At 37.3% G+C, this 27,952-nt stretch overlaps 4 protein-coding genes across 6 annotated transcripts; all 4 read right to left on the bottom strand.

Moving 5' to 3' along the window:
* Window positions 1-151: 151 nt before the first annotated feature.
* RB195_008327 (uncharacterized protein) lies at window positions 152-4,436 on the bottom strand (the record flags this gene model as incomplete). 3 transcript variants are annotated; one of them, XM_064194767.1, is made up of 5 exons in its annotated part: window positions 152-726; window positions 790-872; window positions 3,033-3,537; window positions 4,139-4,194; window positions 4,363-4,436. In XM_064194767.1, the coding sequence occupies 5 exons, from the start codon at window positions 4,434-4,436 to the stop codon at window positions 152-154; spliced, it is 1,293 nt and encodes a 430-aa protein (XP_064045910.1). The 3 variants fall into 3 exon arrangements, with proteins under 3 accessions (XP_064045910.1, XP_064045911.1, XP_064045912.1); XM_064194765.1 differs by lacking the exons at window positions 3,033-3,537; window positions 4,139-4,194; window positions 4,363-4,436 and adding an exon at window positions 947-1,020; XM_064194766.1 differs by lacking the exons at window positions 152-726; window positions 790-872 and having other exon boundaries at window positions 2,876-3,537.
* Window positions 4,437-10,946: 6,510 nt separating this feature from the next.
* On the bottom strand, window positions 10,947-11,590 carry RB195_008328 (uncharacterized protein; the record flags this gene model as incomplete). The annotated part of the gene is made up of 4 exons (XM_064194768.1): window positions 10,947-11,069; window positions 11,141-11,246; window positions 11,396-11,484; window positions 11,543-11,590. The coding sequence occupies 4 exons, from the start codon at window positions 11,588-11,590 to the stop codon at window positions 10,947-10,949; spliced, it is 366 nt and encodes a 121-aa protein (XP_064045913.1).
* Window positions 11,591-14,083: 2,493 nt separating this feature from the next.
* On the bottom strand, window positions 14,084-18,884 carry RB195_008329 (uncharacterized protein; the record flags this gene model as incomplete). Its single annotated transcript, XM_013441587.2, has 17 exons — window positions 14,084-14,147; window positions 14,300-14,475; window positions 14,537-14,669; window positions 14,767-14,861; window positions 15,353-15,450; window positions 15,523-15,737; window positions 15,806-15,907; window positions 16,046-16,139; window positions 16,201-16,314; window positions 16,371-16,475; window positions 16,533-16,674; window positions 17,065-17,179; window positions 17,333-17,479; window positions 17,900-17,985; window positions 18,172-18,282; window positions 18,423-18,548; window positions 18,777-18,884. The coding sequence occupies 17 exons, from the start codon at window positions 18,882-18,884 to the stop codon at window positions 14,084-14,086; spliced, it is 2,031 nt and encodes a 676-aa protein (XP_013297041.2).
* Window positions 18,885-20,488: 1,604 nt separating this feature from the next.
* RB195_008330 (uncharacterized protein) lies at window positions 20,489-27,929 on the bottom strand (the record flags this gene model as incomplete). Its single annotated transcript, XM_064194769.1, has 16 exons — window positions 20,489-20,539; window positions 21,822-21,981; window positions 22,467-22,552; window positions 22,701-22,889; window positions 22,947-23,081; window positions 23,205-23,345; window positions 23,872-23,985; window positions 24,300-24,347; window positions 24,470-24,604; window positions 24,660-24,794; window positions 24,894-24,969; window positions 25,583-25,725; window positions 25,802-25,915; window positions 26,019-26,117; window positions 26,362-26,490; window positions 27,834-27,929. 16 exons carry the CDS (start codon window positions 27,927-27,929, stop codon window positions 20,489-20,491), a joined length of 1,851 nt encoding a protein of 616 aa, XP_064045914.1.
* Window positions 27,930-27,952: the final 23 nt, after the last annotated feature.

Here is a 27,952-nt window from a genome sequence, read left to right on the forward strand (position 1 = left end):
TTGCATCACATCATATTTACGTTCGTTTTTATGCATTGTTATCAATAAACTTCGGTGTTTTAATTGTTTTACATCTGTGAGAAAAAAAAAACAATCTTCATTATATGTACATGTTTATTAGAATCTAACTAACTAATCAATAATTCGCCATCTACTTCTTCTTTCCGTACGATCGTGTAGTGGTGAGGCTCAGATACGGAGATATGGTAGATGTGGTACCGTACTGTTGTTGATTACCGTAGGTGGTGATGTATTTTTGATTGCTACTAATACTGGGATCGTAGTATTGCATTGAATTAGAGTTTGAAGTTTGATAACAGCATGATGTTGAGGTTGGACCGCAGCACCAACTTTGATAATTGCTGCTGTCATACTGTCGATTACCGTAGTATTGTTGTTGCTGCTGTTGCTGGTTCCCGTATTGTTGATCGTTGTAAAGTTGATTCGAACCATAATAACCGTACGATAGGGGCACGCGATTTAACGGATCGTTAGGATTCGCGTACTGTTGTTGTTGCATGTTACCGTAACCGTACTGTTGAGTTTGTTCTCGTTGAACTTGTCCTGCATAGCCAAGATTTGTGTTCAGCACCGCGTTGTAGTTACGTGTAGGTGAATTTGAGTTCAAACTTGGATTGTAGTATTGTTGTGATGATGACGGCGTACTGTAGTAGGTGGAGCTGGGGTTGTACTGTTGATTTGCGTAGCCATACGATGATGTGTATCCTGAAATTCTTGATTATTGATCGAAAAATCAGAGGTGATTTCAATTTTTTCTTGTGTAGACACCGCCCTTTTTTCCAAACGAGGTTAGCAAACAAATGTTGAAGGAGAAATCTAGGCGTTCAAAGTATGCGTATCGATCGATAACCCTGTAAGAACCATTTGATCACCCCAGGTAATCATCTGTATTAGTGGTTTTAACACACTGGGAACAGCAAATCACCAGAAAAAGTCTAACGCAGCGATTCCCGGTGATTTTTCGGGAGAATCATCCTGGTTACCGTTACGGACACTCATACAGCGGATCACATGTGATTCTACACGTGATCTGTGGTCCGTAGCAATCTCGATGACGTCACTTCCGAATGAGTCACAGAAAGTGAGGGATTTGGATCGGTACGAAACCAGCTTTTTGTACGGAACTGTCTACGGAGATTACCTCTTTGGGGATCAGGGCGGATGTCTTGTCTTGACACTTCACCTCAGACGTCGAGTTGAAAGGTTAAGAGAGGCCGAGAGGAGCGATAGGGGTGAGTGAGGTTGACGGCGGTTAGCGAGATCATTGACATCCATGGTGGATTTTAAGGACATTTTAGAAAATCCCGGGTTGGTTTTTAAGGAGTATTTTAGAGATCCCCAAGGTGGTATTTCAAAAATATTTTAGAAATTATTTTATTTAAAAAGAGTTAAACTGTCCGAAAAATTTCATAAATGCTACTACATCACACATTTTCACATTATATTAGATTTCATATCTATTGGATTGAATTGTCTAATTTTGTTTAACTGGTAACTGGTAATCAATTGATTTTGTCTAATATTTATATTTATTATTGTTATTTATTTATATTTAATATTTTATTGTTTTTTCGGACCCTAACAATGTTCAACGAAACGGCAGAGACGCAGAGGCAGCACACAATGCAAGCTTTTTTGAAATAAACTAACTTCGTTCTGTCATCAACACGCGTGAGCTAGAGCGCAGACATAGAAACACACGACATGTTTTGTTAAAAATGGAACATTTCATATGAAATGTGTTATAGTATATTTTAGTTGGGTTTAAAACATTGATTAGAACACACACACTATTGATTGGGGTCAGAGACGTAGAGGATTTTCTTTCCTTTCACGTACATGATACGTTTTCCTCGTTGTAACTGAGGTAAATTTACGTTCTTGTAAGTTATTGCTTTACACCTTCTTTTAAGTTACCGCTCTTTGCCTGATTCAATAAACAAATCTCTAAACTAAATCTCATCTCTACCGTCTCGCGTAAAATACTACTTCCTAAAATATGCGACGAATTTATGCGAGTGTACTTCATATAAAAGGGTCCCCTTCTTCGGTGTTCATGGATTTGAGCAAATCAGAGACGCAGAGGAAAATCTCCTGTTTTGTTAGTTGTAAAAAAAAAGTGAAACGGCGGTACCGATGGGGTTTTTGTTTATTTTATTGGGCAGAGAACAGTTTTCGTACTCTGCGTCTCTGTCTCCGTCTGTGTCATAGTTGTTGTTTTTGTTGTTTTTGTTGTTTTTTTAGTTGGGTTTAAACATTGATTAGCACACACACACTATCGATTAGGGTCAGAGACGAAGAGTATTTTCTGTATAAATGAAAAAATAGGCTGCTTTTTTCTTCTTTTTTCTTTTTGTTGCATTCATTCGAATTTCCTGTGGATGTTGAAGATAGTTTTATTTTCTTTTTTTTTTGTTCAAAAGAAAATTACTACTACTACTGTATGAAAGTGAAACGTGATAGGTAGAAGCCATCATTAGTTCCGTAAGTTTTTTTTTTTAAATTATTCTTTATTTCGTTTCATTCTATCTGTCTAAGAGACTGTGTTGTCTGTGTACATTTTTATTTTTCTTTTTTTTCCTCAAATTTGCGCTTCTTTGCGTTCGTACAGTTTTAACCAATAACGCAAGTGTAAGCTCCGCCCACCATATTGCATCATTTATGGAATGTTCTCATTTCATTCGAGATGTAACATTCTTTACTCTATCTACTGGATTAGTAGGAATTTTTTATAAAGACGAACTTTACGTACAGACATTGCAAACATGAGTGACCATGAATCAATCAATGGATCGATAATCGATTTTTCGGCGTTGTACTCTGTGCACGGCTTATTGTGCACTATGTACAACGTCTAATTTCGTCGTTTCAAAAGTGTGAGCAGGGGAATGGAACGCCGTCTACGGTATGTGGAAGCACAGCACGCAGATAATTGCATTCTGTTTCTGGGCGTGGCTTGCGGTTGACTTCGATACGATTGCACGGGTCCGCTTCTCATAGAAGTTGCGTACTGCTGACGACCGTATTGCATAGGCTCAACGTAATTCTGCAGGTAATCATATTGTGCGTCTCCACCTGCGGAACTACCGACATATGGCATAGTTCCACCTCCAACGCTGCTTCCATACATGGAACTTCCCTGACTAACGTAAGGATTACCGCCGCCGCTGCTGGTGCTACTAGGATTGGGCGGAGCATATCCACTTCTCGTTGGTTGCATTTGTCCACCACGTTGTTGCGCAGACGTTTGGGGCGGAGCATATCCGCTTCCGGTTGGTTGCATTTGTCCACCAAGTTGTTGCGCAGACGTTTGGGGCGGAGCGTATCCGCTTCCGGTTGGTTGCCCCTGTCCACCAAGTTGGGCTGGTGTTTGCGGCGGCGCCGGTGGCACATAGCCGAGCTGATCGAAGAACGGTTTATTCAGCGCCTGTGTTTCGGTGATTCGTGCTGGATTCGTGTATCGATCGCCCTGATAGTCAGGTAAATATCCGGGCTCGCTGTTAGAAGATTGCGAGCCTGAAGGCGGTGCGGTTAGAGAAGCTGCGGGAAAATCAATAACTAAACCAAATACCTCGAACCAATCGATATTTCGAGAATTGTTCGGGAAAACCACCTATATTTCACAATTTTTTTTGTCAAAATTATCATTTCTTCCTTCGTTTTTTGAAACTAACCGCAATTTTGAAATTTTTCTTTAGAGTTGTTGTTTGTCTCATTCCCAAACTTTTTTTTTCGATATAAATTCGATTGGTTCTCGTTATTTGGAACAATCTATGAGCACAAAACAATCTAAGGAAAATAGGAAAATCGGGTTACGGTATAGTGTCATCGATATATTAGGAAAAGACACAAAGGTTTAGATCGTTTTTCTTGAAAACCCTTCTACGTTCTAAACGTTAGTGTTTTTTTTTAAAGAAAAACCCCTCTACAATTGGTCCCCGTGTCCCAAAAGTCGCGCATGGACATTTATTTCTAAATTCGAGAGCTTTAACTTCATGTAAGGACTAGTTCAGTATTTGTATAGTATATAGTATGGAGCCATGCGTGACTTTTGGGACAACTTTTTTTAAACATTTTTTTTGGTTTTTTTTTCTAAAGAACGGAATAAAACTCGTACCAGTTTGTGTGTTGGAGTATTGAGCGATTGTGAGCGGCACGAGGATGCAAATGGTTCTGAAAATTAATTATATATAGGTACAAACCATTTATTCTTTACCTCTGTCTCAGTCTGTATTTAAATTTTGTTATGTAATTCTTCTAATAAATTGTAGATCCATAAAACTGACCACATATTCGTTAGAGAAGACTAAATTACTGTTAAAATATAAAACGAAAACTTACAATCGCAGCATTTTTCTCGGCAGCGGTCGAGAAACTGAGGAAACAGGGAGGAGGAACTGTCTGTCACACGGCATGCCTCCTATTTATATCCGTCGCCGATAAACAAACATTCCAGGTCAAACTCTTAAGAGTGGGCGGACCTCCAGCGCTTTCATTCAGAATGTAACATACAGCTTAAGTAAGTGTATTAATACTTAACTATTACTTACGGTGTTCAGATACGGTAATAGTGTACGAGATGGCAAATATTTGCTGTTAAATATCTGGCCGTAAGCCCCGAAAAGGACAAAAAAACATTTTAAGTGTTACTCTTATTTTATGTACTTATTAGGTCTATCGCGGATTGTCGCATGATTACGGTAGTGTCGTTCTGGAATTCTGAAATGTTGTCCTTAGTTGAATCCGCCATGCAACCGCCGTCACTGCAGATCAGTTTTCTATTTACCGAGGTGTCGCTGTGCGTGTAATCAACTTCAACGCAAACCGTAGATTAAATATACATCGTTGCCTGACACACGGATATGAAATTTATCGCAGGTTATCGGATTCATTACAGGGGTCTCAGACAGAAGTTTCAGTTGAGCGAAGCGTTCCTGAGTTGGCCGCATTTTAGAAAAGTATCATTTGAAATTCCCGCCATTGTCAGAAGCACGAGTTTAATGCTTTTTTTGTACGTTATATTGCTGTTTAATTTATGTTATTTGTTCTTTCTATACTTTGTTCTTGCACACATAAACATACACGTAAAAAATAAACAAATAAATAAATAAATATCTGTTGTTATCATGTTCACTTTATTTCTCGTATATTTGCTCCCATATTTTCTCTAACTTCTCTCTAACTTTCCCTTCTCCTTTAATTTTTTTCTATTTCAGCCCATCAATTTTTTGGTGTAGAACATTTTTTTGTATAATTCGATTAAAGTCCATGTTATTAGTTAATTTAATTGAAATTGAAGTAAATAAACAAGTAAACAAATATACATGTGGTCCAATTTCAACTCTTTCGGTTTTTCCTCTAAGAATCCATGTAAATACTTCAGTTCAAAGTAAGTTAGATTTAAAGTCTATAATTATAATTTTAATGGACATTTCTAACAACAGCCGTTGGGATACTGTAGATATACATTGGCTGACTGTAGTTAATGTGTTACGCAAATGCACAAAAATCATCAAAAAAAGACATTTTACTTAAATTTATTGGTCTTGTCGGCCTTTTGTAGATGTATTATATTCATATATTTTAATTCTACTTTAATATATTATACCAAATTTAGTTAATGTCAAGTTTAGAGTTTTGTCATCGCTATAGAAAACTGTAATGGGTCCTGTGAAGATCGTCGATCGATCTGGCCGTTCAGAAGTTAAACAGACCGTTTTAGAAACACGGCTAAAGATCATACGGTATAGATCGAGTATAGTATTTGTACAATGTCAAGTGCTGACGATTAAACAGAACAGGGCGTGGTGATCATTGGTCACCTCCAATCCTACACATGACATCACTACCTCCGTTAACCTCAAATGATCGCGTGGGTGTGGGCTGGGCGCTACAAAATCACCTCGAATTAAAAGCATCACTCCACGAATCCGTGGTGTTGCGGATTTCAGGTGGAGTATTCGTATACGGGATCGTAGATTATGGAGAGGTGGGTGATTCTGTCCATTTTTTCCTAATTTCCGTAAAAAAAACAGCCCGGAAGGTACGGCTTCGAGCGTTCCGGCGTGCTATTTTCTACAACGAGTTCGATTGGAGCGCGCCAGCCTTGTGCACGCGTATCTTCCGGGCCGTTTTTTACGGCAATTAGGAAGAAATGGACGGAATTACCCCTCTCTCCATAGTCTCCCATCCCGTATACGAATACTCCACCTGAAATCCGTACCACCTCGAGTCGTGGGGTGATGCCTTTAACCTCATTTATTCGTGAAAATGTGCGGATTCACGCTAAATATTTTATTTTCATTTCTATGCGCAGGTGGGGATCGAGGTACGAGTTACCTTCTGGCGCAGAAAATCGATCAACACTCCCGCCGAACTTCTTTTTCCGCACACTTTTCGGGCTTCGAAGTTGTCATGTTTGAATCGGATCGAGAGAAAAAAGTAACTCGTCCACTTCTCGGTGATTCACACAACACCTACCTTCCCCCGTTCTTCTCAAGGAGCACAGCTGTTGCACAACGATCTTATGTGTTTGTTGTTAAAACTACTGTAATGTTTGTACAGTTACGGCCGTGGAATGTAATGACGCCGTTGACGCCGGCGATGAAAAATCGCTCACATCCTGAGCTTTTTCGAGGATCTAGGCGAGAATATAGTGCTTCTCGTTACTCGGATTCATGGTCCCAATGAAGTTTTACCCAGCACAGTGGCATTTCTTTTTTAAATTTGAAAACAATAAATTGGTCAACGTTGTACATATACCGAAGAAAAAAGAAAATGAATGAAAAAAAGAAATGAAATATGGAAAAGAAACAATTTTTGATATTAAAAATAAAAATAACAATAACAATAGTTTGGTTTTAATAAAAGCTTTAGTAAATATAGTTTTCTTTTTAATTTAAAAAAATGGAGAAATAGTTTTTATGATTATTCTACTATTATCATATTATTATCATTTTATGCAATTATTACTTTTTTTTTTATTTTCCGATGTTTTACAAAATTTTGATTCTTTTTTGTTCTACCGTCGACCATGTTCTCCGCACCATTTGCGCGCGAAATTCAAATTCAAATACTGTATTTCAGTCATCGTTATTGTTCAGTGTTAATTTTGTCGAGAAGAAATATTATTACAAAGAAAATAAATTATTATATTACAAAACTATTCAAATACACAATCCTATTGTGAATATTTCACAAAATATTATAATATTAGAAATAATAGAATTATTAATAATATAAGAAATATATGGAATATTTTAAGTTGTGTTAACGTTTGAAAAAATCTTCCATCCACCTCGATTTTTTCGTATTAAAAGGTTATAGTAATCTATTACTAATTTTGTTTGTGTGTTTTCTACTGAACATTATTTATTATTTATTTATTTATCACTATATTATTTATTTTAGCACCATAGTGATCCAATTTTAGCAGTAGCAGGTGATTTATTTGACATTATGGTTGTTTCGTTTCTTTTTTTTTTCTTCGAATCTTTGCAAATCTGCTTCTGTGTGTACGAAAATGTCAAAAACCTTGCGCTCGATTGTTTGTGGCAACTTTTTCGATGATTTCGTTTGAATCTGGAAATATTTACATTCCACGACGACGGATCACGCGGCTACAGTAGCAGTAAAAAGTACGTCAAGTGAAAAAAAGAGGAGGAACAGTAGTGTGTTCTAACGGTCTAATCCGAAGTTTGCAAGAGACGAAGCGAAAAAAAAAATCATTTTTTCCTCTTCACCGCCTTACGCCACTATCGCCAGGCAACATTCCTGGTATTGTTGTAGAGCAGATTATGTGTGTGTGTGTTTGAGTTTTCTGAAGTATTTACCTCACTCATTTGAATTCCACCAGAAACATCGTGTTGATCCAGAACTTTCAATGTAAATAACGTGTTTGTTAAGCTGTTTGACAACGGTGAGCTGAGAGCTGAAGCGCTGCTTTCGTAAAACAAAGCAGTAACGAAAGAAAAGCCGACCGCGACTAAGAGATGACTTCTTTTTTTTTTGTAAGATTTCTGAAGTGTGTAACACTTTGTAAGAACACTAAACAAAAAATAGCCATGGTAAATAAAATAAATAAAAAGTAAATAATCAAATAATAATAAATTGATCACCTTGATCACCTTGACTCCCTTTGATCTTCGAACTGGCCAAGCGGGCGCCAGTAATCTTTCCATTTAATAATAAATTTAATATTTTTAATAATAAGTTAATTAAAAATAATTAAAATAAATAGATTGTAATAGTAAATAATCAAATATTAATTAATTAATTAATTAAATGGAAAAATTACTGGCGTAAGTATAATAATACAGTATAATAGTAAATAATTAAGTAATAATAAATTAATCAATTAAATGGAAGAATTACTGGCGCCCGCTCGACCAGTTCGAAGATCAACTGGAGTCAAGGTGATCAATAAATAATAATGATATATGAATAAGAATAGTTAATGAGAAATAGTAGGAAAAAAATAGGAAATAATGCAAATCAAGTAATGGTAATAAATAACAACAAAGAAATAATAACAATAGTATTAATAAATAAAAGTAATAATAAATAATAATAGCAAATATTAATAAATTGTGGTCAGAAAGCCCGTATCCAATAATTTTTTTTTCCAGCTAGATAAATAAGTAAATATAAAATATTTATAAACAAATATCAATCGAATGATCGCGCTTTTTATGCTCTAATTTCATATTTTCTTATTTTCTTCTAAGCTACATTAGGTGACAAACTCCTACTACTGTGTTAGCATTGGAAATTTCCCATAACGTACGGGTATGGGTCCTGCAACGAAGTCCCGTGACACCGAATTTCGGTGCCAACTGATACTGAATAACATGAAATGAAAAATGAAATCATTAATGGCTTCGTTCTCATCGTATCGTACATATTTTTCCTCTCAAAGACAAATATCATGGATATAGGCTCAGGAATCCCAGACCGGCAGATGATACCTCTTCTGGAAACACCTCTCCATGGTTAGCGCTGCACTTTTGCCGTAACAAACCCCAGAAACGAGTCCACTCGACTATTTTCACGGTTTCCCGTCGACTTCAGTTAAGTACGAGCAAATATCGGCTGCAAATCGCTCAAACATAATGACGCACACAGCGAATGAGCTATCAAACCATCCACCGAATGTGTCAATTTCGTGCAAAGTGGACGAGTTTGCACGTGCTCGTGAACATGACACGTGATACATCGCGCATCCCATTACAGCGTTGTGAACTAGTCCTTTATGTTAATCTGACGTGAATATCTGCGCTGGGAATTCTGGATTGATGAGAATCCTGGGTCCTGATAATGTGAGAAATCTCCAGGATCATCAGGAATACGTTATTTTCAAGACAAACCTTTTTTAGGATAATTTTTTAACTTAGTATAAATTACTAAATTTACCTTGTAGGACTTCATGGTTTCGTAGCTTCTGCAGTATATTATTTATTTTTGATTATTTAATTATTTGTTTTTTTAATACTTGTAGTATTTTATTTATTTTTTTATGCGTTATAAATATTGTATTTGTTTATTTATTTCATATATTTTATATATTTCTATTTCACTTTACAAATACTTTCAGTACTTCACTTTCTGATACGATGCGGTTACAGAATGGGAAAAACGTCTAAGGAAGAGCGTATTTGAGAACAACCGAATTCTACAGTAATTTTCAAAATTATTCACCCTGCTATTAATGTCCATATGAGCATTGGGATTAACTTTTATTTGGTTTCAGGTTATTTTTCGAACACGTATAACAAATTCAATATGAATCCTCATGAGGCAGAATTTGAAACAGACCATCGATCAATATCTATGTGCTTAAAGGCATCACACCACGAATCTGAGGTGGTACGGATTACAGGTGGAGTATTCTTATACGGCATAGTAGATTATGGAGAGGGGGGTGATTCCGTCCATTTCTTCCTAATTGCCGTAAAAAACAGCCCGGAAGATGCGGCGCCGCACAGAGCTGGCGCGCTCCAATCGAACTCCTTGTAGGAAATAGTGCGCCGGATCGCTCGAAGCCATATCTTCGGGGCCGTTTTCTACGGCAATTAGCAAGAAATGGGCAAAATCACTCTCCTCTCCATAATCTACTATCCCGTATACGAATACTCCACCGGAAATCCGTACCACTCCAGATTTTAATAGCATCTGTTACGACAATTTCAATACAGCTTTAGCGCCAACAGATTAGTACAAAAAAAGATCCAAGTATGAACTCATCCTAGTAACGACAGCTGTTCAATATTGAGGAAACGAGAAGAAAAAAACATACGAATACGAAAAAAAAACATACGAATAAAAATAATGCGAGTAAATAAAAGGGATTAATGGTTCTTCAATAGCAAAGGAAAAAATTTCGTAGGCACTCATCGAAATGGAATTATATGCAGAATTGTGGGAGAAAAAATACCCATGAACTATTTCTCCGGGAATTCCATTATGCACCATAGTTTATATGTTTTTCAGCTAACGACCCTAGCAGTGAACACTAAACTGAAAGCTCAATAAATTAAAAAATTTCAAGCGAGATTTTTAAACGAGGATTGTTAGGTGTAATGGCAGCCCTGAGGCTGTACTAAACTCCTTTATCAGAAATTTTACTAATTTGTTCTTTAGCTTTAGGAACGCGTTCTCTTTAGTTACCATAATTCTCCGAAACTTTTTTTTGTTTTTATTATTGCTATTTATTATTACTTATTTTTGTCAATCCTTATGCCCAAAAATCGAGATTTCATATTTTGGAAAAATTCGATCTTTAAAAAAGTGATATCAAGTCCAAAACCTCGATTGATTTCTGATGAAAATTCTAAGGGCAAAAATGATATAATATAAATATCCAGAAAAAGAGAGAATACCGGAAGATTTCGGTCAATTTCTCATTTCTCATCATTTCATTTCAAAGATCATTTCTCTCGTCTGGGATCGTTTTCACCGGTGCACTGCGCCAATTCTTCCCAGAGTTTCCGCGTTTCACGTAACTTATCGAGATCCGTAAATCCACCAACAAAACGTCCACATATGAAAACCTGAGGATTTCTCATGCATAGTAGCGGGATATGGAGGGAAATCCTACAAACAAAAAAAAAATCCGACCCACTTGTGGCATTGTTGTCTGCTTCGTCATATACACCAATCCATTTACACGAGGTTTATATTCTTTTGGATTCTCTTCCTTTAATCGATCTACATTACATTCCTTATATCTAAATTATCAAATAATTATCAAGTAAATAATCAAATATATATATATATATATATAAATAATAATAATAAACAAATAATATATAGTATCAAGTAGTATTTTTTAAAGAAATTTTAGTAAAATGTCCCTTAAGAAAAAAACAGTTCCTACTCTATTTTCTCTTTGTTCAACAATTCTTTCGCTCTCGTACAGAAACTGCAACCGTCCTTGGTGTAGATCATAACTGGTGTGGAAGTTACCTACAAACAACAATCAATAAGGTTTTTAGGGTCTTAAAATTTGATTGGATTCGCCTACCTCGTTATGTATGGTATCAACGTCGACTTTCGACTGTAAAGAACCCATTTTTCCTGAAAGAGGAAAAAACAGTAGGAAAATGGATGAGAAGAAAAGAAAAGAAACAAATACGTAATGAGAATGTAGCAGTACGAGAGAATTTATTCTGCAAAAAAAAAAGAAAAGAAAAGGCAATTCACGCCATTGAGAACAGTTTGAATAGGGTTTTATTTGTTTATTCTATTTTCTTTTATTTATTGATTTTTTCTTTAAAAAAAAAGTCTACAAGGAAGAAAGGTGGGAACTACTAGTGTACATTTGATGAGAGAGGAGAATTTATTCTGCAGAAAAAAAAAGAAGCGATTCACGCCACCGAGGACAATATCCATCAGGTTTTGTTTTTTGCTATGTTTGTTTATTTGTTTGTTTGTTTTTTTTTTTCGGAAATTAGTTTACAAGAAAGAAAAATTGCGATTTTGAAAGATTTTCTAATGCACGTCCAAATTCCCCTAAATAGTCGCTGAAAATTAATAATATCATGTTATAGTTTATATTTAATACTGAATTATTTTCTACGATTTTAGCACACTTTATTAATTTGAAAAATAGTCGCTTTACAGCAAGGAAAAAAGGAAGGAAAAGAAAAAGAAAAAAAGGAAAGGAAAAGAAGATATTACGTTTGGAATATTGCAAGGAAAAAGAGAGATAGCGGTAATTTTTGAGATTGGTTAATAGAAACACCTCCGTCGATCCCTTTGAGCTAATCTCTCCGAATTTTACACGCCAATTGGATGGAATACTGTAGATAGAATACTGTGCGAATGCATTGTCTCAAACTAAAACGGGACCGCTTTCTATTGAGGGTCGAGTTAAGTTTTATGGAAATCAACATAGCAGTCTTTTTCTCTCCAACCATTCCATACTACTTTTCGGGATTACTGCATTTGAATGGCGCGTAGCAGCTGCGAAAATCACACTGATGATTAATTATTTGGCCATTCCAAAGTCTTCCACAGGCGACAATCTGGAGGATCTCTCCGAGAGGACGCAGTTTAACTGATGGTGATGTTATAAATGAAAAATTCGGGTCCCAAATCTTCTACAACATCGCCTCTATCAATTATATGCATGCGATAGTAAAAATTTAACGAGAAAACAAGAAAAACGTTAATGAAGAATATTATTTCTCAAGTGCACGAGTTTCACGAATTCTGATAAACATCAAAAATTTTCAAGTTTTGAAAAATGAAACTGATTTCAAAGTGCGACGAATTGACTAAAGAAAAATTCAGTAATCTAATGATCTCTCCTTTTTTGAAAAAAAAAGCGTAAAGGATTCCAAGGAAGGTACAGAAAGTACAAGAATTATTACGGTTGTAGTGAAATGTGGAAAGATTTTCTGATTTATCAGGAAAACTAAAGAGACTGTTAAGTTGCTGCAGCACATTTGCGGCACACAAATGTTATGTTGAGAGGAATTAATGCCACCTGTTCCAACAAAAATTCCGAAACAAAAACCCTTTCCTCCTTGTCATCCCATCGTTTCATCGTTACCGCTATGAAATCAAGACTGCTTGTGGCTTCTAACGTTATTGTACAGCTAGAGCCCTCTGTTCAAACAGAGTTCCCTTAAAAACTCCCTTAGAACCAATTTAGCTACTCAGATAGCCCCAACTGGTACAAAATCCGAACATCCTTAGTGACTTTCACTCTTCAAAAATCCGTGCTAGAGGTAACGACGTTGCTCGGCAAACATTTCATTAAGCAGTATTTAGTTAGTTATTTATTGATTGGAAACACCTACAAGTGTGCAATAAAACAAAAAAAAAACAAAATGGAACAGAGCTCTCTAGAATTCCCCTTAAATTTTACACAACAAGACAGTAGTAGCGATTACTAGTACTCTCCATTATCTTTTTTTCTTTGCTCTAGAAATCTCCAAAAGAAAGTAGTTAAGTAGTTTAGCTTTGAGAAGATAGAAGGGGAAGAAGAAAATCAGCACAAAGGAAACTTCAGTACTGATGTAATCAATAATCAGTAGATCAATCAGTTCTGTAGCTAATCAGCAGCAAACCAGTTGACTTCTACCTGCATTTGTTCCGATAGAAAAAAGGATAAATAAAGCACCACAAAAAGGATAAAGGATAAACTACACAGCCCTGACCAATCCTGCTAGTACGAGATCTGCCTCAATCCAGAATCGTTTGAGATTCACGAACGCGAGCCTAGCCTATATAATGGCTTGCGGGGGCTACCCGAGTCTGCTACCAAATTATCGACCCTGAAGGGATGAAAGGCTTAGTTGGCCCTAGTGCGATTTCGAACCATTGGCGGTGCAGTCGCGCATGGGCCCCTTACCAACTGCGCTACACCCGCTCACAAGATGGATAGTTAGCCGAATTTAGGAGTAAATTTTTTAAACAGTGCTCAAATAAATGCTGATCACATTTACATAGATGAATAGCAAATAGGTATAACTATTCAAACACTTACAGGATGAGAGATCAAACAATTTTATTGATTGTATTGACTTTGTGAACAACAACGTATCAACAACAAGGATTATTGGTATGTAAATGCACTCGTTGATGATGAATACGCGAATGGTAGGTCGTCGTCTCGTCCTCTAAATAAAAAAAAATCTTTTGTTCGAAAACAAAAGAACAACAAAACTAAATATATCCACAAACTTCTAAAATAAGATGGTGTTCCGAAAAAAAACACCCATGAATCAATAGTTCAACAATAAATGTCCGTGATTGCGGAGAGAACACTTACCGTGACGATCTGCTGTAAAGATGTTGCTTATGAGTGTTACCATTGCTGAACTGTGGGACAAGATCTGCGATCACATCACATCTGCTGACAAGAGTTGCCAATTGTCGTGTCAACACCGAATCCATGTCAGTCAACAATTCGTTTACGCAGCTCACATTCACGTACGTTTCTAACGCCTAAAGGCCACAGAAAATTCAAAAAGAAAAACTATAGGGAAATCATAGCGAATGTTATTACCTTAACAACGTGACTGTTGGCGGCATTGAATGTTTGTGGTCCCGTCTCTTTTCCGCCCGTTTTAGTAATCGAAACAGCAATAAGAGGTATTTGCTTTGGATAATCTGGCGGTAACATTATGTGACCGTTTATTCTAAAAAAAAAATGAGAGTATAACCTATAAAAAAATTAAACATGAGAAATAACTGGAAGATTAACGATGTGGCGCTAATAGCTACGCTCATACTTACTTCAGATCAGCTCCTTTATTCTCCAGCACTGCCAAGAAATAAAAGGCTCCGCCTTCTTGCTGTGCCAGCGCTCGCATGCCCTGTGTGACAGATGCCTGAAAAACAAGTGATATTTGCGAAAACTCGTCCTCTTAGAAGATGGTTGAGTACTCAAGTTGACTGAAAATGTCCACTTGGTATAGGCTTTATAGTCGGGTTAAAACGGCATGAAATTACGCGGTTGCGTTGCCTGCGTAGCGCAGTTGCATAAATGGCGGCGCTAGAAGCAGCGCGGTGGGGATAGCGCTAACGATCGGAGTGGGACCATCGCGAAGTGCATCGATGATTGGTGCCAGCAATATTTATGCAACTGCTTCGAGCTTTATGTCATTTTAAACCGACAATACCCCCTCATTCATACGCTATTTATTTCCTTTAACAATCTTTTTCTTTAACAATTTTGGAAATATGACATTATTTTGTTTTCTTTTAAAAGCCGAAAATACTAAATAAAACCGAACAACAAAGAAAAATCCTCAAAATGAAGAAAAAATGAAAATGTAAAAAATTTTAGGTTGAACCAATAAACATCAATCACTAAAATTACCATAAAAGTCTCCTGATCAATCATCTTGAACGAGGTGACATGAGTCATCATTTTCAACGGCACATTGAAACTGCATAACGCATCCATTGGTGTAGATTCTGTAACTTTTTTCTGGATTTTTTTTTTCAGGATAAACTAAAGGATCGCCTACCCTGGCCTAAAAAACTGACCTAATGCAAGTAGTTGTCGTACGAGTTTCACTCTTGACGAGACCCGATCTCGAATTGCTTTTATCACATCATGTAGGACATCAGCTAATTGCACACCGCTGGTCTCCGCCTCTGTGGGTGGCGCGGCTCCGGGCATTAGTGACGCTGAACCGGTGATCGCTTGAACAAATCGGTACGGACGTCCGTATTTGTTGGCAAAAGCGTCCACTCCTATCCTGTAAAAGGAAGGATAAAGATCGTATAAACATATATAATTCGTCTGCTTCTCTCGTGTATGACCCACTTCAACTGTTGTAATTTCGCTGCTCCAATCGGATTCGAGCACTCCATGCCATCATCTCCGGGAAATAGGCCATCAAGTAAGTTTTCATGGGAGGAAACACCTCTAAATATTACAAAATCGAGCTTTAAAGACTAGAACAGCGCTAGCGCTTATGTAAAAAATAAGATAGAGAAATAAAAAAAATGTTAGTGTTTGAAAACACGGAAAAAAGCAAACACTAAAAAAATAAATTAAACTAACCCATATGTTGGCAATTTACCAGTGATTTTGTACTTCATACAAGTTACTCGTAATTCCGGTAAATAGTACAATTTTAACGCCACTTTTACATCATCTAAAAAAAGAAATGGGACTCTAAAAGTTCCTGGGATATTACTCCCAAAGAGAAAACTTACCTTGACAGCCGATATCAATTTTCAGATAGATGGGATGTGGTTGGGTTACAGTTTTCTTGTTCAGCTCAAGTCGATCCGATACAACACTATGACGTCCCTCATTGTCACTAACATCTGTAAGCAATTAATGAAAGAAAAATCCAAGCAACCGAAGAACTAACGCCACACACCATCATCATCACTCTTCTCCTTCTCTTCCGCTTCATCTCTTCGTTGGCGCCTGAGTCGTAGAGCTTCATTAGCATCTCCACGTATCACCACTTGCATGCTCGTATCTAAAAAGCGCTCAGTTTCCTTAATTACATACCGTAAGACGTTCCAAGTCCGATTACCTTCCATAATGTCCCTGTAGGCCTCAGCTTGCACATATAGCACGGAGAGATCGTGTGGAAGTAGAGAGAACAGCGAACGTTGTTCAGCAGACGACGCTGAGGCATTACCAACTCCTAGCGCTTCTTGGACTGGTTTAGCAGCCTGTGAGAACAGTGAAGTTAGTAGAAAGTGTTCTCGAACACATGATAAAAATGAAAAAAAAAACCCAACATCGAAAATTTCTTCTCGGATTGGCTTTAAAAAAAGTAAAATACCAAGACTTATTCCCATTATGTGATTTTAAAAAAAATCTATGGAATATTCTCACAGTTTCATTATGCAAATGTAAGTAAAAACAATTACACATGTGTCAGTGATAATGCAGTGATACAGCCTAATTTTTCCCAAATTCACCAGTAAACAAAAAGAAACACCGTGACTAAGCTTGCTCGGGGCCAGTTCTCGTGAGATGAGAAGCCCGCGAAGTTGCAGTAACAAATCTTCACCGAGTTAACAAAACAGTGTCGAGAAATATCTATCTCTAGAACTTACCGTCATCAGCTGAGAGATTTTCGAACGAAGACTTTTCAAGCGTTGTTCTTTCCCATTTATACTGCTAATAAGCACATTTCGACGGCCCTCTTGCTCAGTTAAGGTATCCAAGAGACTGAAATCCGTGAATTAGTTGAATCTTTTCATTGTTATGCATCCCAAAACAGCCGAATGAAATTTCGAGCCTTTCTAACAGAAGTCAGCAGCCCGATTATCGTGAACCTCTTTTCTTTTCATCCTATGACGATACGCTAAAATCAATACTTACGCTTTTCGTTGCGCAATCTCCCACGTCAACCTGGCCAAACGTTGTTCATGTTTGTTATTTTTCGTCACTTCCGGTCGAGATACATTTTCCGGGGCGCAAGCATAGAACTCGTCCAGAGGAATTAGGTCGATATCTTCATCACCAGCACTAAATAAATAGCATGAAATGAAGAAAAAAACACTGAACAACCTGAAGAGTATACAACTTGCGATTGTCGTGAATTTCGAATCTTTTTTCAAAACAAAGTCTATATTACTGATTACTATGCGCACTTACTAGTAATAAGTCAATTTATGCAAACGAAAAACCTCATCAAAATTCAAACAAGATACGTTGGAGCGGAATTTTTTAACATGTAAGAGATAACATGCATGTGGTCGGTCCAAAACGACGTGAAGAAGGCTGCAGTTGCGCAAGGGGCTGCCCAACAGATACTAACTGCTACGCTCCATTGTATCGCTTTGAGTGCAGCCGCTTACGCAACTGCATCGTGCATCATGTTGTCCTGATCCTACTATATGTCTGAGTTCAAAGGTTTAAAAACACTGGAGGAAAAAAAAAACTGACCTAAACTGTAGGCAGCGACTGATCTCCTTTTGCAAATGCTGTATTTCACTTGAAGAGTTCTGTAGGTGTAAATATTTTGCTTCGACCTGCAACGGGAAACCATAACTGAGATAAAAAGATCCTCCGAATTCCTTGAAACAAAAGTAATTGATAGGTGGAAGGGAAGTAATCTAAGCATTACTGGGTAGAGGTCATGGATGTTCTGCGTCTTGCGCTTCCATCAAAACAGCGATCATAATTTTAAGATGGGTATAGAGAAGAAATTGGCAAACCTGCTCTAATCGCGATGCTGTTTCCGTCCTTAGCTGCGCTGTGGCATAATGAGCTAGACGAGAACACCGTCGCATACGAGCTATATTCAGGAGCACCTCAGAAGAACACGACTGAAAATCCCTAGGCTAGAGACGATTTCAGCTGAAGGCTTTTTCCAAGGATGTTCAAAACTCGAAAACGAAGCGCAAAACATATAGAATACTCTCTTTCACTTCTTCCTAGACGTGAAGTTGTTATGTTTAGTGCTTACCTGTTTACTTCCATCAATAAGCTTTTGCAGTACTGCTCTTAGTGCTGATGATTCACGCAGAAAAGACTTCTCCAAATCTGCGTGGGTGGTTGAACGAGCTATTTCGTCCTCCATTTTGTAGAAATCCTTAACCAACGCGTTACTAGGACAAATAAAATTCACATCAACATATCATATCCTGCTTCATTTCATAAGAAAAGAACGGCCGCATAAAAGCTGTCCTCTAGCGGACCAAAGATCCACTTCTCACTGATTAAAAATTCATAGAAAAAAAATCTCGACGGGAAACACTTCGCATCACCATAAATCTTCGCATTTTTCCATTTGACATGTAGATTTTAAAAGAAAACCTACAGAGGGTTCAATAATCGCTGACAGAACTGGTTCCACTTTAGGCCTCCTTGTAGCGGAGGGTTTTTCCGGTGGAGTGCCTCCTAACCTTTTTAATGTTGGGCCGGACATCCTCGAACATCCACGACTGCAACAGAACCACCGAAAACAGTACCTGAATGGCTTCATCTAGCTAAAACAGTGCAGAAATGTGAAAGTGGTCATGAATTTGGGACAAATCACCAAGCTTTGACGCGACTTTATCTTAATTACATTTATTTGGACAAGCATCCTCTATGCTCATGGATTCGCCACTGCAGATGTGAAAGTACAACTTTTTCATGGCAAAAGTGTAATTGCGGGTGAATAACTGCAATTAGAACGCTGTAAAGGGAAAATTTGCAGATTTTTCTATGTGCATATCGTTCAGACTACAGTAACACTGAAACGTTAGGTGAATTGGATCAAATCAATCAATCAATACGACCAACATTTTTGCGAATCGAATAAAGTAGCCGGCTATTGAAATAACTGTAGTCCAAGACTCTAGAAGTTGAACACGCAGATCATACATAACTTTTATTGTGCATAAATCAATACATCGATCGAGGGACATAAAAAAATACGGTGAACAAATAACGTTAAGGCACTAAACAGTGAATACATTCAGTAAGTATAAGGCTATTATCGCACGTATTGATTTGTTGAGTAGTTCGTAACTGAGCAAAAATGTGTTAGGCAATACCTTAGGCAACGTGAGTATATATGCATAAACGAGAAAACCTTAATTACTTATCCTCGGAGATACTGTACTCTTCGAGCCTATTCCAACAGAAACGGTAGCTTTCCAAGGTACGTAACGTCAACGAAAAGAGAGAGAGGGAAAACAGAACACAGCTTGCCACTCGAAAAATTTACTCTCAAATTAGTGTCACCGAGGCGTTGGTCTGCAAATTTGCGTGGTAAAATTAGGTCCATAAAAAGGAAAATTCTCAGTTTTTTCAGCATAACAACCCGTTAATAAGCACAGCATAGATGCGACCATTGTGAATAGGCAAGTCTGCAAATGCAGACTTCTACTACTTGCATAGCTTTGTACGGACGAACAACATCGCGTTATTATTTGCTAGTGATTTTTGCGCAGATAAACCATGTGAAATTAAAACGCAACAAAGTTTGGTCTCTGTGTCAATTCTAAACCTCTATTCCACTAGAAATTTTAGGCCACTATACATATGCATACAAATGAGCGGCAAGCTTTCTACACAGAGGAAAATTCGGGAAGGAAAACGAAACGAAGAGACCAATTTTCGCCAGATAAAACGGAAAATCAGTTCAAAAACAGCTTCTCATAGATATCGTCGTTATTTTGTTGCAGACCAACGCAAAAAATGACACCTTCACACTTCAAAGCTTTAACAACCCTCGTAAAAGCAACTTTCAAAAAAAACATAAGAAGGTTGTAAGTCGATGAAAGAAATTCAACAAAAAAAAACGATATAAACAATGCGTACAAGGAATAAAAGCTACCTACGTTTAAAATAAAAGCATCACAGTTGAAAGCCAATATATACAACCACAGTGAGAAGACTATCATCTAAAATCACTTACCAATTCTTTCTATGTGAAAGAAATCTGAACTGAGCTAAGGCGAATGTTAAAAAGCATTAAAGAATGTTCTGAAAATCAATGAGTAAGTGGATGGTTATAAAAAAAAATTGAAAATATCATCGCATTCATAGTCCTTCAAACACTTCAACTCGTTGTTTTGGAGCACCACGTGAACTCTGAAAAATAAAAATAAATAGAGAGGTTTACTAATCTTACCTTTAAAAAAAACGTAAGCCATGATACTTTGGCCCTACGCATTTGTAAGAGTACTTAAATATCATATCGGATTAAAACTACAGACAAAAACCGAGTAAAAAAAACACTCCATGCTTCAAAATGATCCCAATTAAAAGTAGCTGAACATGGACTAAAATAATAAATAGTGCAAAAATAAATGAGAACAAATCATACCACACATATTGTTACAATAACACAACTTTTTCACGGCATTTCATCATATTTCGGACAGCGACAAGGTTCCATGATGAATAGAATCAACAACACCATAGAAGTCACTAGTTCTATGTTTTCTCACCAATGTCAGCACGTTTGCGATTCGTGAAATGAAATGAATTGCCCATCGGAGCGTCCGAATGGATTTTCGACGAATCGCAGGCGGGGGCGGGGCGTAAGGGTGGCGCGTTGCAATAGAGGACGTCGTAAGGAACCACATCCCGAAAGTTGTTGTTTATATTGATGCAGGGAGAGATGAGCGTAATCCCACCCGTTTTCGCAATCTACGCCCCCGTATAATCTTTGGCCTCTGGAAATCCATGCCACGTCAAATTCGTGGGGTGGTGCCTTTAAACAGAAGTGATGGAAAATACTGTACTCAAAAGGATCGCCCTGTCGTTTGAGTATATTTACACAATTATATTGAGACCACGGGGAGCAAAAGCATAAGGTTTGCATCAGAACTACATGGAACCTTGTTTATGTCTTGCAATCCAAACACTCACAGCATTGCTAAAACTTACCGTTTAGTACCAGGATTCGAGTTCATAGAACGATTCTAGCGAACTGGCGCTTTTTGACTTATGCTATAAGAATCCAATTTTTCAATTTTCTACATTCGAGTACCAGACCAACAGCAAGTCCTACATATTCGAAGCTGATTGTAATTTATATGAGACAAAAGCTATTCGAATTCCAGTTTTTACCATTCAAAAAAGTAAATGCAAAAAAAAATCTACAAAAAATTGTTCATGTTTATATGCACTATTCAGACAAAAAGAAAGTACAGCACTAGGTGAAGATAAGAGGTGCTTCGATAACAGGGAGAGCTTGTAGTGTATCGACATTCAAAAATTCATAACTGTTCTATTTCTTACGATAAAATATCCAGAAAAAAAAACTAGAATTTCTACACGAAATAAAATTGGAAACGGAATTTGAAAGGATACAAGCATCCAGCTTTAAAGAAGTAGGTAGAGGAAAATATTTAAATTATCAACTTACCATTCTAAGAGTAGTAAACTTATCAAAACCATTGTGCACATTGTGTGCATGGATCACGTCGTGCTCTGTTTGCCTGTCCTCCCTCTTCAATGCATCTATCTCATTTCGAAAATCGTTAAGTCGTTCCTTGAATAATCGTGCTTTCTCGGAAAAGTCGTGCCTAGAACAAAAATTAAGACATGAAGGAAATCTAGTGTAATATTTTGCTGTTTAAAAAATAATATTGGCCTCCCTGAAAGATGAAATATGACTTTCGTGATGATGAATGAATATGACAAGCGTGGTGATGAGACTCGAATTCCCCCACCCGGAAAGAATAAAGGAGAGAAAATTGGCAATTTCCCCGCATGTATCCTTTCCATGTTTTAGATAAACAAAGAAAGCACGGGAAATAGGAAAATTGGATTATAATTCTGCAGAAACTTGTGGGGCAAATGGACATATAATACCAGAGGTAGTGTTCTCGTCTTTGTAGAACTTGTATTTTGTTTTTTCAAGTTTATTTGCTATCATCGAATGCTCTTGTCCTCGTTCTCCTCTTCTCACTCTTTTTTTTTCTTTCACAATCATTTATTGTGAAAATCTCAGGGTGCGTTTAACTCTGATGACTCTTCAAAGATTGATTCAAATCGGAGGGAAACGTACCTCGACTTTTCCAGTTCGCTACGTAGATTGTGGAACTCTAACCGTTGATTCACAGACGGATCAGGAGGAGGCGGGGCATGCATCATCTGAAGGAGAATCTGATGTGGTGAAAGGGAATTTCAGGGTGCAAAAATCACTGTTAGACGTGTTTTCGTCTTTTTATCTTGCGAACTCATTGACGTACAAGATAATAACATAAATAGATATAATAAATAATAAGATAAATAGGCTAACCTGAGCCATATTCTGCGGCAATCCCCTGTACATCGGTGCTGCGGGAGGTGGAACACTTGGATGTTGCACTTGATGCATCTGTTGCCTTTCAGCGATCGTTGATCGATCACCGTCTTGTGATCCACCAGAGATCATGAGCTGATGATGCGAGAGTGTTCCTTGCAACGCCAGATTTGATATAGGCCACATCTGGAAGAAAGTAGTTATTTTACTGACATATTTAACAGAGAAAAAAAAATTGCGCACCGTAGGCTCGGTGATAAGAGCGTGACTCGCGTAATGAGGTTTGGAATTGACATCGGCAAGAGACATTGATATCCTTTGCGCATAGAGCTCCGCTTCCCGTGCTTTCCTCTCCATTCTCATAAGAGCTTCCTCTGACTAGAATAACCTCGTTTTTAAGCTGTGTGCAATGTAGAATGGAGCAAGAGCATTAATGAACGCTCAAAACTGCGAAATTTCTCAATTCTGCTGGGAAGGAAAGTCCCCTCAACCGCAACTCACCTTGACATGGTTCATCTGCAACCTATGACATTCCGCCTCCGCTTCACTGACCCTTTTTGTCAACAACAATGTCTCCTGCTCACTTGCTCGAGCTTTTTCCGCCAACAACTCGGCTGTCTCTTCTGTTTTTCGAGCCGCTTCCTATAAAGTTCTGGTTTTAATTCACTACAGGAGAACTGGACGCAAACAAAAACAGAAAACAAAAAACCAAACCGTCCGATACGAAGAACTGATTTATCTAGAGCTAGAAATAAGCATATGTCTTTTTGGTACTTCTGAAATGCTTCTTTGACAGAAGTTACCAGAATACATGCAGGACGCGGAGATAAAACTACAATTTCCTTAGAATTTGTCACAAAAACCCTCGCTTTACCCCTATACAAGTGACCTGCTACATTTTCGAGATTCATCAGTCCAACAACTAGCAGACCACTAGAGAGAAAATACTGAGCAAATATTAACAAAGTAACAAAATGTAGCCTTCTACAATTCAAAGATAAAGGACACTAAAATGCACTTAAAACAATTACAACAGATAGGCGGATTCGAGGTATTTCCAACGACCAGAAAAGTAATTTAACTTTAATTCAAAACCAACCAACAATATTTCTTATAATTCATAGTATCGGTAAGGAAATTAGAAGCTCAATACCACAAAGCAACCAACCTTAGCCTGTGCCAATTGCTCTGCGATTTTCTCGATTTCTGCTTTCAGCTGATTTCGCTCATTTTCTACTTGGATCCGCTCCTCACGTTCTCGTGCTAATCGAGCAGCTTCTTGCTATAAAACAAATCGGAAAAGATAAACACTCTATGGAAATTTCAACGGATTCACTAGCAATGATTACGCAAATGAGGTTGGAGTCCTGAATAAGAATGATCCGAGTTTTTTTTTTCAACTTCTACTGACTTGGGAACTAAAAAAAACAGGGAAAGTCGCTTATTTTGCTCCAATTACCAAAGTTTTTCTTGAACGAGCAATAGGAGCCTTGTTTACGTTCAATACGAAAAGTAAGGATGGACAACAGTTCAAACACATTACTGTAGTAAACTTTACCTACGATTCAAGTAAGAAAAACTCATAAAATGAAGTACCTGTCTCCGGGCTCGATCCTCTTTCGCAAGCGCTTTCATTTGCTGCACCTAAATCCCACTGATTAAGGCTTCCCACAAAATCTTCTCGACAATTTTCATAGTGGAAAAGCAGATGGATGGAGAGAGGAATAATTAAGGTGCACCTATGTAGAAAAAAACGAAAAGCCAACCTCTAATGTGTCTGGCTGCCGCCTCCTCAGATACAAGTTGTGCGTCCCTATACATAGGTCAAGAATCGATGGATTTATTGTCCTTTCTTGAGCACGAAATGATATAGTCGACTTGTCCACCGTTTTCATGTGAAACTGAAGAAGAGGTAGGGCACTGGTACAGAATCAGAGTGAAAAACCATAAACCTACCTTTTTATTCTTAAAAGAGATGTTTTTAATTTCGCTCCAAGAAAAGAACGGCCTTGGAGTAATACGATTTGAACCTTTGTAAATTCCAAGACCTTGAGCTGAGATACCAAGATGCAGATCTGTTTCTTTTTTATTCTAAAACAACTCCATTGAAGAATTTTGGTTAAAAAAGGCAAATTTCCGGAAAATAACCTACAATTGAATAGAAAAAGTCTCAAGCATGATTAAACGTACGCAAATTGGATAGTAGAGGATTCCATACATCTCGAGATCTTGAGCGACACGAAGATACTCCATTTCAGCGTCTTCCCTTGAAAACAACTTATGGATCAATTGATATCATTTTCACTCTAAAAATTTTCTTTCAGAATATTCAGGGACATTTAACAGTTTTCTGATGTACTCTAACAAAAACGCATTTGCGTTGGTATGCACACCCAATTTTTTTCTGATGATTTGTATGGATGTGGTATAATAAATCCATCAAAAACACTTCCAAGCTAATAGGAGACTTCTTCGATACAGAAATTATTCGCGAAATGAAGATTATGCATGCTTCTTCGCTGATAGACAGTGAAATAACACTGCATTAAGAGTTCGTCTTCAAGAGAAAGATAAAGGAAAAAAGAAATGAGGAGATGGAAAACATTACATTGGTGAGAGAAATGCTTTCTTAAATAACAGAGAAACAAATCGCTCCCAAATTCTTGACCTTTACTCAAGTTCGAGTTCTCCCAAACATGAATATGAATATAATATGAATATATATATATATATTATAATAATTTGAATGAAACTAAAAAAACAATAGTTTTGTAATCTCAAAAGAATGGATTGTTTCTTTCCAGAACCTCAACATTTGAACGATAAAAAAGACCATATCGTTGATAAGAAGCATCTAATTCAGAAAACAATCGGGTCACCTCGTCTGTCCATGATTATTGATCCACCACCGCTTTATCCGCTCGCGCCACATATCAGCACTCATGTCGTACTGTTCAATGACGCTTTTCGGCAACAATTTATCCAAATCTAACGGTCCTATATCGTCTGTACAGTCACCATTCTAGAAAAGATTTGCTTAAAACAAGTCTAAAAACCCTGCTGCAATGAAGAAATTTAAAACGATTTGATATGCTTACAATAGCTTGTACGGCAAAGCTCGCAAGGAGTACGGATGCCTCCGGAGAACAGTAAAGATCCATGGATAAAATGGCTTGTTTTATTTGTAAAAAGAACAGATGCCTTGTGAGATCCTAAAAATACAGTTTAAGATAGCTTATCAAAAAAAAAGTGATAAAAGCCGTGCGATTTGAGTCTCATGAGGAAAAACATGGACTAAAATATGGAAAGCCTCGCCTGAATGAGTTCGTCTTCGACATCTTCTGGATAGAACTTTACTAAGAATAGAAACTGCATGCATCCGTCCTCTCCTCTAGGTACATCTTGTTTACGAATCTGCAAATTACAGCACACGTAAGCAGTTGGAAGTAGAAAAATGAAACAATGAACATTTTCGTCCTTGTTATATAATTTCCACAAAGAAGACAACCTTAGTGTGATGCAACAGTCGATGAAAAGAAAAATGTCAAAGTGAATGTCTGCAGAAGTTGTGAAGAGTAAAGAAAAAAAGGTATAAGTGTCCAAATTTGCAAAACAAAAGAATAGAGGACCTTCAAAGTAAGAAAAAAAGAATGTTTACCTCCCTGTCCATTTGTAGCCAGCAGGGCAACCCCTTCTTATTGGTGAATTGCAGACCAAAAAACCAGACCTCACGGAGGCCAATAATACGACAAACTGCATCGAACAGATGACGACCTGTCCAGCTTGTCTAGAAGTAATGAAGTTAGGAATAACAGCGTTACTTCAGAGCCCAAAAATGATCTAACTAAGAAAGTCAGGTTTTTTTGCTCATTTCCCAGGCATCGTCGAAGTAAATTGTGCCTAACAACTCTACTTCACCCAATTAACTGGGCATATTTCATATTTCAGCATAAATTAATCTTTAGAACATTTTTAGCACAGCAGTGAATGAAATCATGTACTATAATTTCCAATGAAGAAGTTCTATCATACAAATGTAACAAATGGCTCAATGGTGGCCAATAGCGTTAACAACAAAGGTATATAGTGTGTAAACCTATCACAAAATCATATGATCCCAATTTCGTTCAGTGATTTCATTCGCTAGTTAATTTCTACCTGAAGTGGGAAATAGGATTTCATCACAGCAACGCAGACGTTATAATTGAGCCGAATGCGGCACCAAATTCCGTTTCCGTGAATGTTTTTTGGTGTTTTCAATTTCTGACTCGTCATCTCATATCTCGAACTTAGTTCGTCAATTCCTGTTTCGAATTTAGTGGAAGAATGAACGAATATGTGTATGTGTATGTGTATATGGATAATATGTGTGTAAACGCTGAATTTTAAATACGATGTGCCTTCATTCCAATTACAGCTCGCTGAAGCGCGTTGCATTTAAGAGATTTTGACAGCATTTTGCTCATTATTGTTATATTTCTGAGTGAACGAAATAGAAGTGCAGCTGAGACTAATTCTACTAAGTGCTAGCACCAAAATAGTCGTTTTTGAGGTGGGATTCCTCTGAGATTATATTTCCTCAGTCCGTTTATTACTGTACTTTCTCAATAACTAAGAAAAACAAATAGATATCGTACTCTTACATGCAAGAGAACCTCCCAATATGTATTACAGGATTGGACTTACAGCATGAGCGAATGAAGTTATAAGGGTAACTCGATTAAAGAAGTACGAAAACTAATTATAATTAACAAGCGTTTTCAACGGAAACTTCAACTATTTCGTGTTCAGTAACTTCACGATTATTCAAACTATGTGGTATTTTTATCTCCTACCATCAAAGTCGTTACTAAGGCTACGTATTTGAGAAAAAAAGGGAACTACTATCAAGGTGTTCTTCTTTATCATGAAGTAAAATCTCAATCTACATAACACAGATGCAATTCACAAAGACATGTGATAGTGATTTCGCCCACAAACTAACCAAGAAATAACATTTATGGTACTTCTGTGCAAAGAACATTCTCCTACTCACACTGTCCCGCCAAAACGCATTACCAATCAATGTAACAAGCAAAAAAAAAACAAAATAAAATGAAATGTGAGTAGGAATTTGAACAAGAAACAAACTTCTATAACAATTCGATCCAGGTCAGCATCCATAGTAGTTACTTTCGCGTGGACAACCTTCCCCGAACCACGCGCGAGGAACGGGAAAAGCCCCATAATTTAACAATTACTCGATCGCT

This window comes from Necator americanus, chromosome III (genome assembly GCF_031761385.1).
Source record: "Necator americanus strain Aroian chromosome III, whole genome shotgun sequence".
NCBI lineage: Eukaryota > Metazoa > Nematoda > Chromadorea > Rhabditida > Ancylostomatidae > Necator > Necator americanus.